The sequence below is a fragment of the Rhineura floridana genome, chromosome 16, assembly GCF_030035675.1.
Source record: "Rhineura floridana isolate rRhiFlo1 chromosome 16, rRhiFlo1.hap2, whole genome shotgun sequence".
Lineage (NCBI taxonomy): Eukaryota > Metazoa > Chordata > Lepidosauria > Squamata > Rhineuridae > Rhineura > Rhineura floridana.
This window is the reverse complement of record NC_084495.1, coordinates 9,772,769-9,785,931: the sequence shown is the minus strand read 5'-3', so window position 1 is coordinate 9,785,931 and position 13,163 is coordinate 9,772,769. Positions and strand designations below refer to the sequence as shown.

At 44.2% G+C, this 13,163-nt stretch overlaps 1 protein-coding gene across 3 annotated transcripts in view; it reads left to right on the top strand.

The window, feature by feature from the left end:
- Window positions 1–13,163, top strand: part of LAS1L (LAS1 like ribosome biogenesis factor) — a 67,429-nt gene that overhangs the window by 6,145 nt on the left and 48,121 nt on the right. For all 3 annotated transcript variants that reach the window (XM_061599030.1, XM_061599031.1, XM_061599032.1), the window contains exons 4-8: window positions 2,088–2,157; window positions 2,680–2,761; window positions 7,842–8,027; window positions 9,449–9,495; window positions 12,052–12,161. In XM_061599030.1, coding sequence (XP_061455014.1) covers window positions 2,088–2,157; window positions 2,680–2,761; window positions 7,842–8,027; window positions 9,449–9,495; window positions 12,052–12,161 — 495 coding nt within the window. The remainder of the gene's footprint in view (window positions 1–2,087; window positions 2,158–2,679; window positions 2,762–7,841; window positions 8,028–9,448; window positions 9,496–12,051; window positions 12,162–13,163) is intronic.

Sequence of the window (13,163 nt, the reverse complement as noted above, 5' to 3'; positions counted from 1 at the left end):
AGCTGCTTATGGCACTGCTATGGAGCTGCACCTCCAGAAAACCACCAAGGGAAGATCAGCCTCGTCCCAAATTGGCTTAAAGCTCTGTTAATTCTCTGCTGTGGCTCTGGCATTTGCAGACTGATCCTGTTCCTCTCCTCTGTTCCACTTCCTTCTGTGTCTAGTCTTTCAGATTGTAAACCTGAGGGCAAAGCCTGTTCCCCCCCCCATTTGGATCTATCTATATGTAATCCCTAATTATGTAGGTGCTCTAGAAGTCAAACAGTTTTTTGTTTATTTTTATTTATTTATTTATTACATTTGTATACTGCCCCATAGCTGAAGCTCTCTCTCTGTTTTTGGTGTTGGCTCTAGTTCAGGGTCATGTACAGCTGAAGTTCTGGTTTGACTCCAGTTCAGGTGAATAAAGGTTCAATAACGAAGTTGGCACACACAAACCAACTGCGTCAGATTTAATAGCCAGTGGCCATTACATTATAGATCATAAAAGCCAAACAATTCCAAGTACGTAAAAACATACCAAATTTTCAGAATTGCAAATGATCAAAACTTAAAATTATACGGTTCCCCAATTCATTTAGATTAAAACATCCTTTTGGCAGTCAAGACTTTATTGGGTCAGAAAAGTAATCAATATTTTCTTTGCTGCCGTATATACAGCTGCTCTATAGGTAACAAATTTGTCCACATTGGCCAGCAAGCATCTCATTTTGAAATCATCTGACTGACCTATAAAATTCTAAAGTGAATAATCTAGCCCTAGATGAGTTGCATAAAGGGTATTATATACACAATGTCTTTCATCTGGTCTGATCCACATACACAAAAGACAATCATTTGTTGGCTTATTAAAGAATTTTACCAATCGGATATTCTGCGGACGTGGTTCGAAGTTGAACTTAAATATTTTAAGCCATGTTATGATGATGATTTGCATAGTGAAGCACAACAAGGTAATAGGTCTAAAATGGTTATGACTATGAAGCGCATGAAATTCTAAGTATATAATAAACTTGAAATAGTTAATTTAATTGTACAGTTAGAGACATGTGCATTCTGTGTACTCATACTGATTTTTAATATAACCTTTTTATTGAGCATTTTAAATATTTGAAAAAACTAGTATAAAGAAAAATATAGAAAATATAGAGGGGGGAAACCAAAGCAACCCCCCTCCATACACTATATAGCAGACACCCTTGAAACAAATGGATCCAAAGAGCAGAGGACATACATATGAAGACATTGGTAAATATGACAGAGTGACATTATCAGATTATACAGTATCTTAATATTGTCTTGTTCCCTGGCAAGAGTGACTGCAAGAATATCGCTATGAAAGCAAGAAATCACTGTCACTGGGTCTGTAGGTGAGCGAATGCCAAGGATGGCATAAGGCCATGAACCACATTGTTAACAAAACAAATAAAAATAACCCAGATGGACTCAAAGGTATCGCGTTCCTTTTGTCCTTGGGCTACACTTAATTTTGGGGGTTAACTTTTCTAACAGAAGCAATTTGCCACACTGTATGATGACCCTAAAGTGTACTCATCCCAGCTGATTCTGATGATGGCCATTGAATGAATGAATGAATGAATCGTTTTATTACGGTCACAGACCACATATTAAAACAAGAAAGAAAAAAAACACAGCACAAAGGATTAAAATACTTAAAAGACAAAACTACCAAAATTCCTAAAATCCGTGAATAATTCTTTAAAGAGTGGACTGACAACATTTTTTCCTGATTTGCGTTGTAGTGAGGAGAAATTTTGCGACATTAGTGGTGACATGAGATGACACATCACTTAAACAGATCGATGGTGGTCACTGAGCGTATCACTTCTTGATTGACCCATGGTTTCTTTACTTATTTTATTGTGTGGGTCTTTTTTCTGATTCACGTTCTAGAGAGACTTTCGGATAACGGTTTGGGTTCTGTTTGGGCTGGCGGGGTTCGGTGGGGAAATAGAAGCTTCATTCCAGTTCTCAATTTGATTTGACTTTCTGGAACTACAAATGTTGTATCCCGGAAATATTGCCTTACTTGTGTGTGGGGTCATTTTGCTTTTTGTCACCCATAGGTTTGTGAATCTCATCACAGAGCGGAAGCAAAAAATTTTCAACATCCCGTTGAGACACCTAGCTAAAGAGGTAAAGCATCCAAGATATTAAAAGTCCTTGCAAGCTACAGTCATCACCCCACACCACCCCTCCTCCTGTGACAGTTGGAGAACAGCCCACAAATAGTATTCAGAGTACATCCAAAGCGGTGGTTTCCAAACATTTCCCCCACAAACCAGTTGAAAATTGCTGAGTGTCTTGGCAGACCACTCACGATTTTTCTGCTTGTTGTAGCAGCTGTAATGTGCCGTGCTGGATGCTGTATGATTTTTAATTGGATTTTTATTGCTTATTTTATTTCTTAATTTTGCATTTTCTTGCATTACAATGTGAACTCTGTGGAATTCAATGCAATAGAATACAATATATGGCATAAAAGAAGCAATAAAAATTAAATTAAAAATCAGTATGAATATTGAATGTGATGGGTGTGCTGACTTGCATCTTCAAACATGCTGTGGACCCACAGTTTGAGACCCCTGATCCAAAGCAAATGTTGGGTGGTCCTTTTCCTTCTGTGATTTTTAACAGCCATTTGGTTCTCATTCAAAGATGAACATCCCAGTCTGGATTGTGAACCTCCGCCACGAACTGACACACAGCAACCTTCCTCAGCTGGCTGCTTGCCAAAAAGGTGAGTGCAGTTTTGTTTTGTACAGTGTCATCTGTGCACAGAATATTTTACAGGGTATGGGAGGACAAGTTCCAGCCCTGATGGGTATACACCCTAGAAACAGAGCCCAGGTAAATGGGAAGAATATGTGGTTCTTTGGGTTATGCATATTTATTTCGTTTGAGCAGTGTTCTTCCACTTTGAGTCCCCGGATATTGATGGACTACAACTTGCATCAACCCTGGTGTCTGGGAATGATGGGAGTTGTAGTCCAACAACATCTGGAGGCCCAAGGTTGAAGAACAGTGAGTTATTGTATGGTATGCAGATAAGGGGTTTTGCCAAAGGGTTCATGAAAAGGTTAGCTTTTGAGGAAAGATTTGAAGTTGCAAGTAAGACAGGTGTTCTGGGAGTCCTTTCTAGGCGTAGAGGGCAGCGAGGGTGAGAGAGGGCAGAGTTCTTCAAGGGAGCAGATCAGAATGGTTGAGGCTGATCAAGATGGACTAACAGAGTCATAGACAATCTAGGTATTTTTGCAGGCAGTTCCTGAATTGTCATCTAGCTTGGAAACATTGCCCCCTCTCCCAAAAAATTGAAGCTGGTCTGGCAAAAAATCATTATCTTGCAGTGAGCACACTCACCTGGGTTTGCAGGTGTTTTGTGGCATAGTGGTTAGAGTGTTGGACTACGACCTGGGAGACCAGGGTTCGAATCCCCACACAGCCATGAAGCTCACTGGGTGACCTTGAGCCAGTCACTGCCTCTCAGCCTCAGAGGAAAAATGAAACGGACTGTCGACTGATAAGTCGATTCCCTACGAATAGGGTTTTCATGGTTAGCGGTATTCAGAAGGGGTTTACCATTGCCTTCCTCTGAGGCTGAGAGGCAGTGAGTGGCCCAAGGTCACCCAGTGAACTTCACGGCTGTGTGGGGATTCGAACCCTGGTCTTCCAGGTCGTAGTCCAACACCTTAACCACTACACACCTCTGAATACTGCTTACCATGAAAACCTGTACACAGGGTCGCCATAAGTCGGGATCGACTTGAAGGCAGTCTATTTCCATTTTGTGTATTTGAAGACTTACCTGATCAAAGGCAACAATGGGAATAAAAGAAACAACTTTCATTCCACCTTCATCTTTCTTAAAAGCCATTGTCCATCACCAGCCCTGGTAGGTTGCTGTCTCTCAGCAAATGCTGCCTCTAGGTGCGGTGCTTTGGTATTTCCACCAGGTGGTGCTGTGACATCAGGGACTGGTTAGCGCTTTCAGCGAAAGAGAGGCTGGCTCATCTGAAATCTGCTGGAGAAACCCTGGCCTGCTTTGGACAGATGTGGTATGTGTGGCCATTTGTAGGGGCAAAGAAAACGGCAGTGAATCACCCTATAGATGAAAGAGGGAAGCACTCACTGGTCTTCCTGCTCTAATAATAATAATAATAATAATAAATTTTATTTTTCAGTCGCCTGTCTGTCCGGGTTAGGGACACTCTAGGCGACGAACAACAAGAATAAAACAATACATATATATATAATAACATCATCAATTTTAAAATTAAAAAACCATCCATTAATTCCGTTATAACGTAAAATTAATCTGTCCCAACCTTGTAGGCCTGCCTGAACAGCCAGGTCTTCAAGGCTCGGCGATAGCTGGACAAGGAGGGAGCATGTCTGAGATCAAAAGGGAGGGAGTTCCAGAGGGTGGGGGCCACAATAGAGAATGCCCTCTCTCTGGTCCGCACCAGCCTGGCTGTTCTCACCGGTGGGACCGAGAGAAGGTCTTGCGAGGCTGATCTTGTCAGGCGGCATAATCGGTGATTCTGGAGGCGTTCCTTCAGATATACTGGGCCGAAACCGTATAGGGTTTTAAAGGTCAGCACCAACACCTTGAATTGGGCCCGGTAGACAACTGGTAACCAGTGAAGATCTAATAACACTGGGGTAATATGATCCCAGCGACGGCTATGCGTAATCAAGCGTGCCGCCGCATTCTGTACCAGCTGTAATTTCCGGACCGTTTTCAAGGGTAACCCCACGTAGAGCGCATTGCAGTAGTCTAAGCGAGAGGAGACCAGGGCATGTATCACTTGGGGGAGCAGATGACCAGGAAGATAGGGTTGCAGTCTCCGTATCAGATGTAACTGATACCAAGCTGCCCGGCTCACTGCTGTAATCTGAGCCTCCATGGACAGCTGGGAGTCAAGAATGACCCCAAGACTGCGGACCTGGTCCTTCAGGGGCAAATTTACCCCATTAAGCATCAGGTCAGTAATTCCTAATTTCCTTTTATCTCCCACAAGTAATACCTCAGTCTTGTCGGGGTTCAGCTTCAGCCTATTCTCTCCCATCCATCCGCTTACGGATTTCAGGCACTTGGACATGGTGTTCACAGCCAACTCTGGTGAGGACTTAAATGAGAGATAGAGCTGAGTGTCATCTGCGTACTGATGACACTGCAACCCAAAACTCCTGATGATTGCTCCCAGCGGTTTCACATAGATGTTAAATAGCATGGGAGAGAGGATAGAGCCCTGTGGCACTAGTGCTCTAGTGGCCTAGCCTGCCCCCTCCCTGCCTAGACCCATATGTACGTCTGCACAGCTCCTCCTCTTCTTACACAAGTACAAGAGCAGACTCATTCGGCCATCAATCCTATTGCAGCTACCATTTCACATTGTAGAGTGCCTTGAGCGCATTGGCAGAGAAATGGTATATACATAGAGTAAGCAAGTAAATGATAAAGGTAAGGCAAGGTGCAACCAAGGAGTCTACTCTTTGGGTGGGGTGGGGTAAGTGGGCATGTGGAAGTGAAGTATTCCCTGCAGGACTTGACTTCCTGTACAAAAATTGTCCATAGCCTTCCATGCACAATGGCTATACGTTATTATTTATTCATTGCTTTTTACAAAAAAAAAAGAAGACTTACAGCAAGGTTCAGTTTATTGCATGATAGCCAACCAGGCGTTTTGCATATGCGTATGCTAGGAACAAATTAAAACAATAATTAAAGAAAATAGAATAAATAAGTTATATAAATGTAAAATATTTTATTATTTATTTATTTTATTATTTGATTTATATCCCGCCCTTCTTCCCAGCAGGAGCCCGAGATATGCCAAAAGTTGATTATTTAATTTTATTTAATTATTTAATTTAATAGATTGATTAAAATGGCTCTAGGAACAAGATCTGAGCAGGGTGGTTCATGACAGATGCTCTTGGAGGTCGCTGATTCATAGGGTCGCCATAAGTCGTAATCGACTTGAAGGCACATAACAACAACAACAGGAACAGATATTAACACCTGGGGGAATACAAACTTTCTGCCTCTCTAAAGCTAATTTGACAAATTTAGCAGCCCGACATGTCACTGTTCCTGCCAATAAGAATATAATTTTGTTTAAACAAGTATTTTTACCTCATTGAAACAAAATCATATTCTTATTGGCAGGAATAAGAATCTGGAGATAGCTATTATCTCCGGAATCCGCAATAAGAGGATCAAAGTATCGAGATCTTAAAACTGAATGTAATAACCTTTCTAAAAGAAAGTCTTCTCCCTTCTGACATCCAGCAGGGCGATAGCTGCTCATCCTGTCCTTCATAATGTCCCTTTGCCTCCATCAGCTGCAAAGTATTGAGCCTACATTTGATGTTAAGCCCCTTAAGGCCATGAGGGCAAATAAATGCCAGATATGGGGGAGGTTTCCCTGGAGAGGCGATATCTGTATGATGCGTTAGAGCAACAATTAGGCACTAGTGTGGAAGTAGCCTGGAGGTCAGCATCAATTAAGCGCCTGGTGACTTCCAAGCAAGCGCCACTAAAGCCCCTTGCAATCAGATAGCCCACTGAGAGACCCAAGTCAGCAGCAGGCAGGCCAATTTTAGTGGCCCATGATTCTGATCCCATTTCTTTGTATGCCATTAGGACAAGCCTGTTGAAAATTATCTTGAGCCAATAATAAATGGCTACTTTCAGGGCTAAGTTTTTTACTAAACAACAAGCTGCCTCCCTACGTACAATGGTCTTGAGGGTAGATCTGGGGACACCCAGGGCTCTTGTCAGGAATTTATGCTCCGACTGTCAGGCTGCTGTGCCTGAGTGTCCCCACACAGGGCCCCATAGCGCAACGGGGGCAAGAGCTTAGTCCTGTAAAGCTCAAGGAGGGGCGCCGGTAGCCTCCTTCCTGGCCCAGCTGCATAACAGAGAACAGCACATTAGCTGCTAAGGCAGCAGCACTCAAGTGGGTGAGCCAAGATCCAGAGGGCTTAAACGTCACACCCAGATATTTATTGGCGTGAACTTGCTCCAGTTGCTGATTGTCTAGCTGCCAGCCATATTGACAGTAACGTAAGGGCCATCGCTGTGTGGCAGAGCATCTGCTTTGCATGCAGAAGGTTCTAGGGTCAGTCCCTGGCATCTCCAGGTAGGGGCTAGGAGAGATGCCCTTCCTGAACCCCTGGAGCTGCTGCCAGTCAGTGTCAGCAACTCTGAGCCAAATGGACCATTGGTCAGACTTGGTATTATTTATTCATTTACTGCATTTGTATACCGCCCCATAGCCGAAGCTCTCTGGGCAGTTTACAACAATTAAAAACTTTAGAAACAAATATACAAATTTAAAAACACATTTTTTAAAAAGCACTTGAAAAACACAGGCTAAAATGCCTGGGAGAAGAGGAAAGTCTTGACCGGGCACTGAAAAGGTAACAGTGTTGGTATAAGGCAACTCTCCTATGTTCCTAAAAGTACAAAGAGATCCTAAACTAGGCGAAAGCAGTAAAACCATTGCATAGTATAACGAGGAAAACACCTTTCCTCATCCAACGAAAAGAGGAAGACCAAAAGCAGGCCAGAAACAAAAACCAAACAATGTTAAAATCCAAATGCCTGGGAGAACAAGAATATATTTGTCTGCCAGCTAAAAGTTGACAATGTTGGCGCAACACAGACCTCCTTAGGGCAAGCAGGCTACAGCTGAGGGGCAGCCACTGAAAAGGCCTCTTCTCTCACTGCCACCCTCTGCACATCCTGTGTGACACAGTTCTGACCAGTGGCCTGTAGCTCTCTTCTCTGTGTAACATGTTGTCACCTCCAGGCTGTGATGTCGTACTGGACTGGCTCCGGCGCACATACTGGAGCCGTCAGCTGGGCAATAACCTAGCTGGAGACTGGGAGGAGGAGGAGGAGGATTCACCATCAACAGATACTGGGGATGACAGCAGTCCAGAGGAGCCTGACAAATCACAGTCTCCAGGCTGTCGGAAACACCAGGAGCTCCAGGGTGAGTATAGTCACTGCGGGGAGGGGGGGGCACTCTGCTACCCAATTACAACTATGCTAAAATCCTGGATTTCTCCACTGTTTTTGGTAGATGGTTTTCAAGATGGGGGCAGGGCAGGGAGGGGGAAAGGAACCAGGGGTCGCATCCCATCTTTGAATGGTTAAGAATTTAACATTGTCAAATTTAAAGGAAAATATAGGAGACATCCCCATTCCATGGCTTCTAGGATGCCAGTTAATGCTCTTTCCCGCTTAACCCAACAATGAAAAAAGATGCCACAAGGCAAATCTCTCTTCCCCCTTGAGCAACAGATGGTAGAGGAATCAGGTTCTGTTAAACGTTTGGCTTCTGCTTTATATAAAATACTTGTAAATGCTTCTTTTGGCCCAAACCTGAGCCAGAAAATCTGGTGGAAATGCAACTGAGGTACCCCAGTAGATGATGAGAGTTGGAAATAATTATGGTCTAAGGCCCCATATAAATCTCCGTCAGCCCAAACTAGAGAAATGTTTTTTAAAAATTGCACATGGCTGGTACCTAACCCCAAGACAATTTTCATTGCTACACTCAGGCACATCCCCTTTGAGTTGGAAGGATTGTCACTAGCTGGGGACATATAACCACATGTAGTAGAATAGCCCAAGATGCATGATTTTGGGGTGAAGGTGGTTGCCCAGATCTCATTGAGAGCCAAGCAGTCATCAAATAGTAGCATTGGAAGGGGCCTATAAGGCCATCGAGTCCAACCCCAATCTCAATGCAGGAATCCAAGTTAAAGCATCCCCAACAGTTGGCTGTCCAAATGCCTCTTGAGTCTGTTCAACGTTCTCCATAATTTGCTCTACTTATTGGAAGTAATCAAGATATTAAGAATAGGGAACATATTATTCATTTGTTGATGGCAGCCTGGGCCACAATCACCACATTTTGGATTACTGGTACAGCACAGTTTGACAAGTGGCTGTGCTTGAAAAGATATTGCAGAAGTTGAAAGTGACCAGAGAACAAAGCACTCAAGACTTTTTTTTCTTTCGCTATATGGTATGGTTTTGGTTTTTTTCACAAATATTGGTTGCTCAGTTCCCTTTACGAGTGTTAAGTTTTGATAAACAGTTATTAATAGGCCAGATACTTTTCTTAAAATCATGTTTAGAAACCGAATATGGAACACTCATATGGAACAGATGAAAGTTTTGGGGTTCCTCTTTTTGGGAGGTTAGGATTCAGTCTTCCTTTGATGTCTGTACCCTTTGTATATCATGTTCACAAATGTTCTGAAACCATTTCTCTCTGTATTGTACTGCTATATTCTCATATTTTCTGTTTTTGCTTATTTGTATCAAGGATTAATGTAACTAAACTAAAATTCAATAAAATCTTTTTGACAGAAAATGTTTGCTTTCCTCCCTCTCTCCCCCCAGAGAAAGTTGCAGATGTTCTGGTTTCCTACAAAAATCAACAGTTTGAGGTAAGCTCTGCAGATCTTTAATGTGATCACCCCTCACAATTCATTTTTAATCTATTAAAACACAAGAAACTTTAAGAACATAAGAACATAAGAAGAGCCTGCTGGATCAGGCCAGTGGCCCATCTAGTCCAGCATCCTGTTCTCACAGTGGCCAACCAGGTGCCTGGGGGAAGCCCGCAAGCAGGACCCGAGTGCAAGAACACTCTCCCCTCCTGAGGCTTCCGGCAACTGGTTTTCAGAAGCATGCTGCCTCTGACTAGGGTGGCAGAGCACAGCCATCATGGCTAGTAGCCATTGATAGCCCTGTCCTCCATGAATTTGTCTAATCTTCTTTTAAAGCCATCCAAGCTGGTGGCCATTACTGCATCTTGTGGGAGCAAATTCCATAGTTTAACTATGCGCTGAGTAAAGAAGTACTTCCTTTTGTCTGTCCTGAATCTTCCAACATTCAGCTTCTTTGAATGTCCACGAGTTCTAGTATTATGAGAGAGGGAGAAGAACTTTTCTCTATCCACTTTCTCAATGCCATGCATAATTTTATACACTTCTATCATGTCTCCTCTGACCCGCCTTTTCTCTAAACTAAAAAGCCCCAAATGCTGCAACCTTTCCTCGTAAGGGATCCATCCCCTTGATCATTCTGGTTGCCCTCTTCTGAACCTTTTCCAACTCTAGAATATCCTTTCTGAGATGAGGCGACCAGAACTGTACACACTATTCCAAATGCGGCCGCACCATAGATTTATACAACGGCATTATGATATCGGCTGTTTTATTTTCAATACCTTTCCTAATTATTGCTAGCATGGAATTTGCCTTTTTCACAGCTGCCGCACACTGGGTCGACATTTTCATCGTGCTGTCCACCACAACCCCGAGGTCTCTCTCCTGGTCGGTCACCGCCAGTTCAGACCCCATGAGCGTATATGTGAAATTAAGATTTTTTGCTCCAATATGCATAATTTTACACTTGTTTATATTGAATTGCATTTGCCATTTTTCCGCCCATTCACTCAGTTTGGAGAGATCTTTTTGGAGCTCTTCGCAATCCCTTTTTGTTTTAACAACCCTGAACAATTTAGTGTCGTCAGCAAACTTGGCCACTTCACTGCTCACTCCTAATTCTAGGTCATTAATGAACAAGTTGAAAAGTACAGGTCCCAATACCGATCCTTGAGGGACTCCACTTTCTACAGCCCTCCATTGGGAGAACTGTCTGTTTATTCCTACTCTCTGCTTTCTGCTTCTTAACCAATTACTTATCCACAAGAGGACCTCTCCTCTTATTCCATGACTGCTAAGCTTCCTCAGAAGCCTTTGGTGAGGTACCTTGTCAAACGCTTTTTGAAAGTCTAAGTACACTATGTCCACTGGATCACCTCTATCTATATGCTTGTTGACACTCTCAAAGAATTCTAGTAGGTTACTGAGACAGGACTTTCCCTTACAGAACCCATGCTGGCTCTGTTTCAGCAAGGCTTGTTCTTCTATGTGCTTAGTTAATCTAGCTTTAATAATACTTTCTACCAGTTTTCCAGGGACAGAAGTTAAGCTAACTGGCCTGTAATTTCCGGGATCCCCTCTGGATCCCTTTTTGAAGATTGGCGTTACATTTGCCACTTTCCAGTCCTCAGGCACGGAGGAGGACCCGAGGGACAAGTTACATATTTTAGTTAGCAGATCAGCAATTTCACCTTTGAGTTCTTTGAGAACTCTCGGGTGGATGCCATCCGGGCCCGGTGATTTGTCAGTTTTTATATTGTCCATTAAGCTTAGAACTTCCTCTCTCGTTACCACTATTTGTCTTAGTTCCTCAGAATCCCTTCCTGCAAATGTTAGTTCAGGTTCAGGGATCTGCCCTATATCTTCCACTGTGAAGACAGATGCAAAGAACTTTGCTTGTGATCGCTGGATTTTCCATGGACCTTTTGACAGCTGGTGTAGAGAATCAAACCAGGGATTTGAACTCGAAATAGGCAATTGTGTTCTAAACATATGTATCAAATGCCATTTAGCTGGCTTGTAAGTACAGATCATGGAAGTCCTTGGCACAGGGAGCCAGTTGAACTTAAGATGATCCATTCCTGGATGCTGATGGATATAACTGATTGGGATTTGCCAGTCTTTCTCACTGGCCTTTTTGTTTGTAGCCTGCTTGATGGTTTGAATCAGCTGCTGTCCCAGCCTCTTGACTCTGTCGCTCCCCAATGATTCTCCTGGATTTTACCACTGAGCAATGAAATTGCCAGGGAGACAACTTGAGCCGGAAGACTTGTGCCAAACCAAAGCACAGCTTGCAGCCTGTTTGAAGGCCTGTGTTAAAGTGGTGACGGTGGCAAAGAGACCTTGTTTCTGCCATCTGTAGGTCAATGTGAAATTTGGTCAAGGGGATAGAGCCGAAAGGCTTGGCGCTTTGCCTTGCTCAGCCTAAATGTGCTAACGGGCCCTGTACCACCTCTGTTTCCATATCAGTAACAGGAATGTTGGTAGCCAAAGTCTGTCATGTCCACCAGGGTGCCTTCTGTTCATTGGCAAGGGTCTTCCTCTTTGTGCTAGGTTCTCCAGCAGCTGCAGAACATCAGTCAGGCCTGCAAAGTGTGGTGCAGCTCTTCCTCGGAGATTGAGTGGATTGTGGCCCAGATGAAAGACTTGTTGCAAGAGAACAGGTAAGGGCTGCAACTTCTGGTCGAGGCTGAAGCCTGCAGTGGCTGGCATCTACCATGCCTGAAGCGCGCAGAATTTAATTCGCAGTGTGTTCAGTTAGATACTATGCTATAGTAACACGGCCCCTCCTCCGAAGGCAGGGGAAGTCAGCATGGAAAGTTAGACCGAAGTGCCTGTTTCCGTCGACCCTGAGCAGAGTGGAGAATGCAAACAGCAGGAGTGAGTACTCAGCAGGAGACCTGGAGCAATGGGCAAACTGTCCAGCGGCACCTAAATGTCAAGAGCAGAGGTTTGGTCAGGAGACCTGGATGGTCAGGAGACCTGGAGCAGGAGGGAGCTGTCCAGCAGAACTCTTGGGTCTCCCTGGAGAGCTGGTGCATGGGCACTGAGCAGCTGGGGACTGGTGGTTTTATGGTGGGGGGGAGGAGCTAGTGACTCCACCTCGTTCTGCATTTTTTTAATCAGGGCCCCGATTTGGATTGTGTGCAGGGCTTGCCTCCTTGTCCTAAGTAGGCGAAATGGAAGAGGAGGCTTTAGGCTGCCAAATGGGCACTGTAGCTAGATTTGAGCTTCAGCACGAGGGCTCCAGGGGCAAGGAGGAGAGGCCACAGCTGAGGTGGGAAGTCCAAGCAAAGATGCGTTGAGTTCCTCACTATAGGAACATAGGAAGAAGGTGCCTTATGCTAGGTCAGGTCAGCAGTGGCTCTCCGGGGATTCAGGCAGGAGTCTCTCCCAGCCCTATCAGGAGATGCCAAGGGCTGAATGCAGGAGTCCGTACATACAAAGCATGGGCTCTTACCGTTGAGCTGTGGCCTTACTGCAGCCTTGGGTGAATATCTCCTTGGGTGAAGGGGCAGGGGTAGCCTCTTGCTGGGGTCCCTGACTCTCTCTCAGGCTGCTGCAGAATCCTGCTTCTCTTTGAAGGATGTCTCGCTTGGTCCTCGGTGGGACCTGAAACAAAGGTCCATCTTGCTTGACATTCCTGTCTACTGTCAATAGACAAT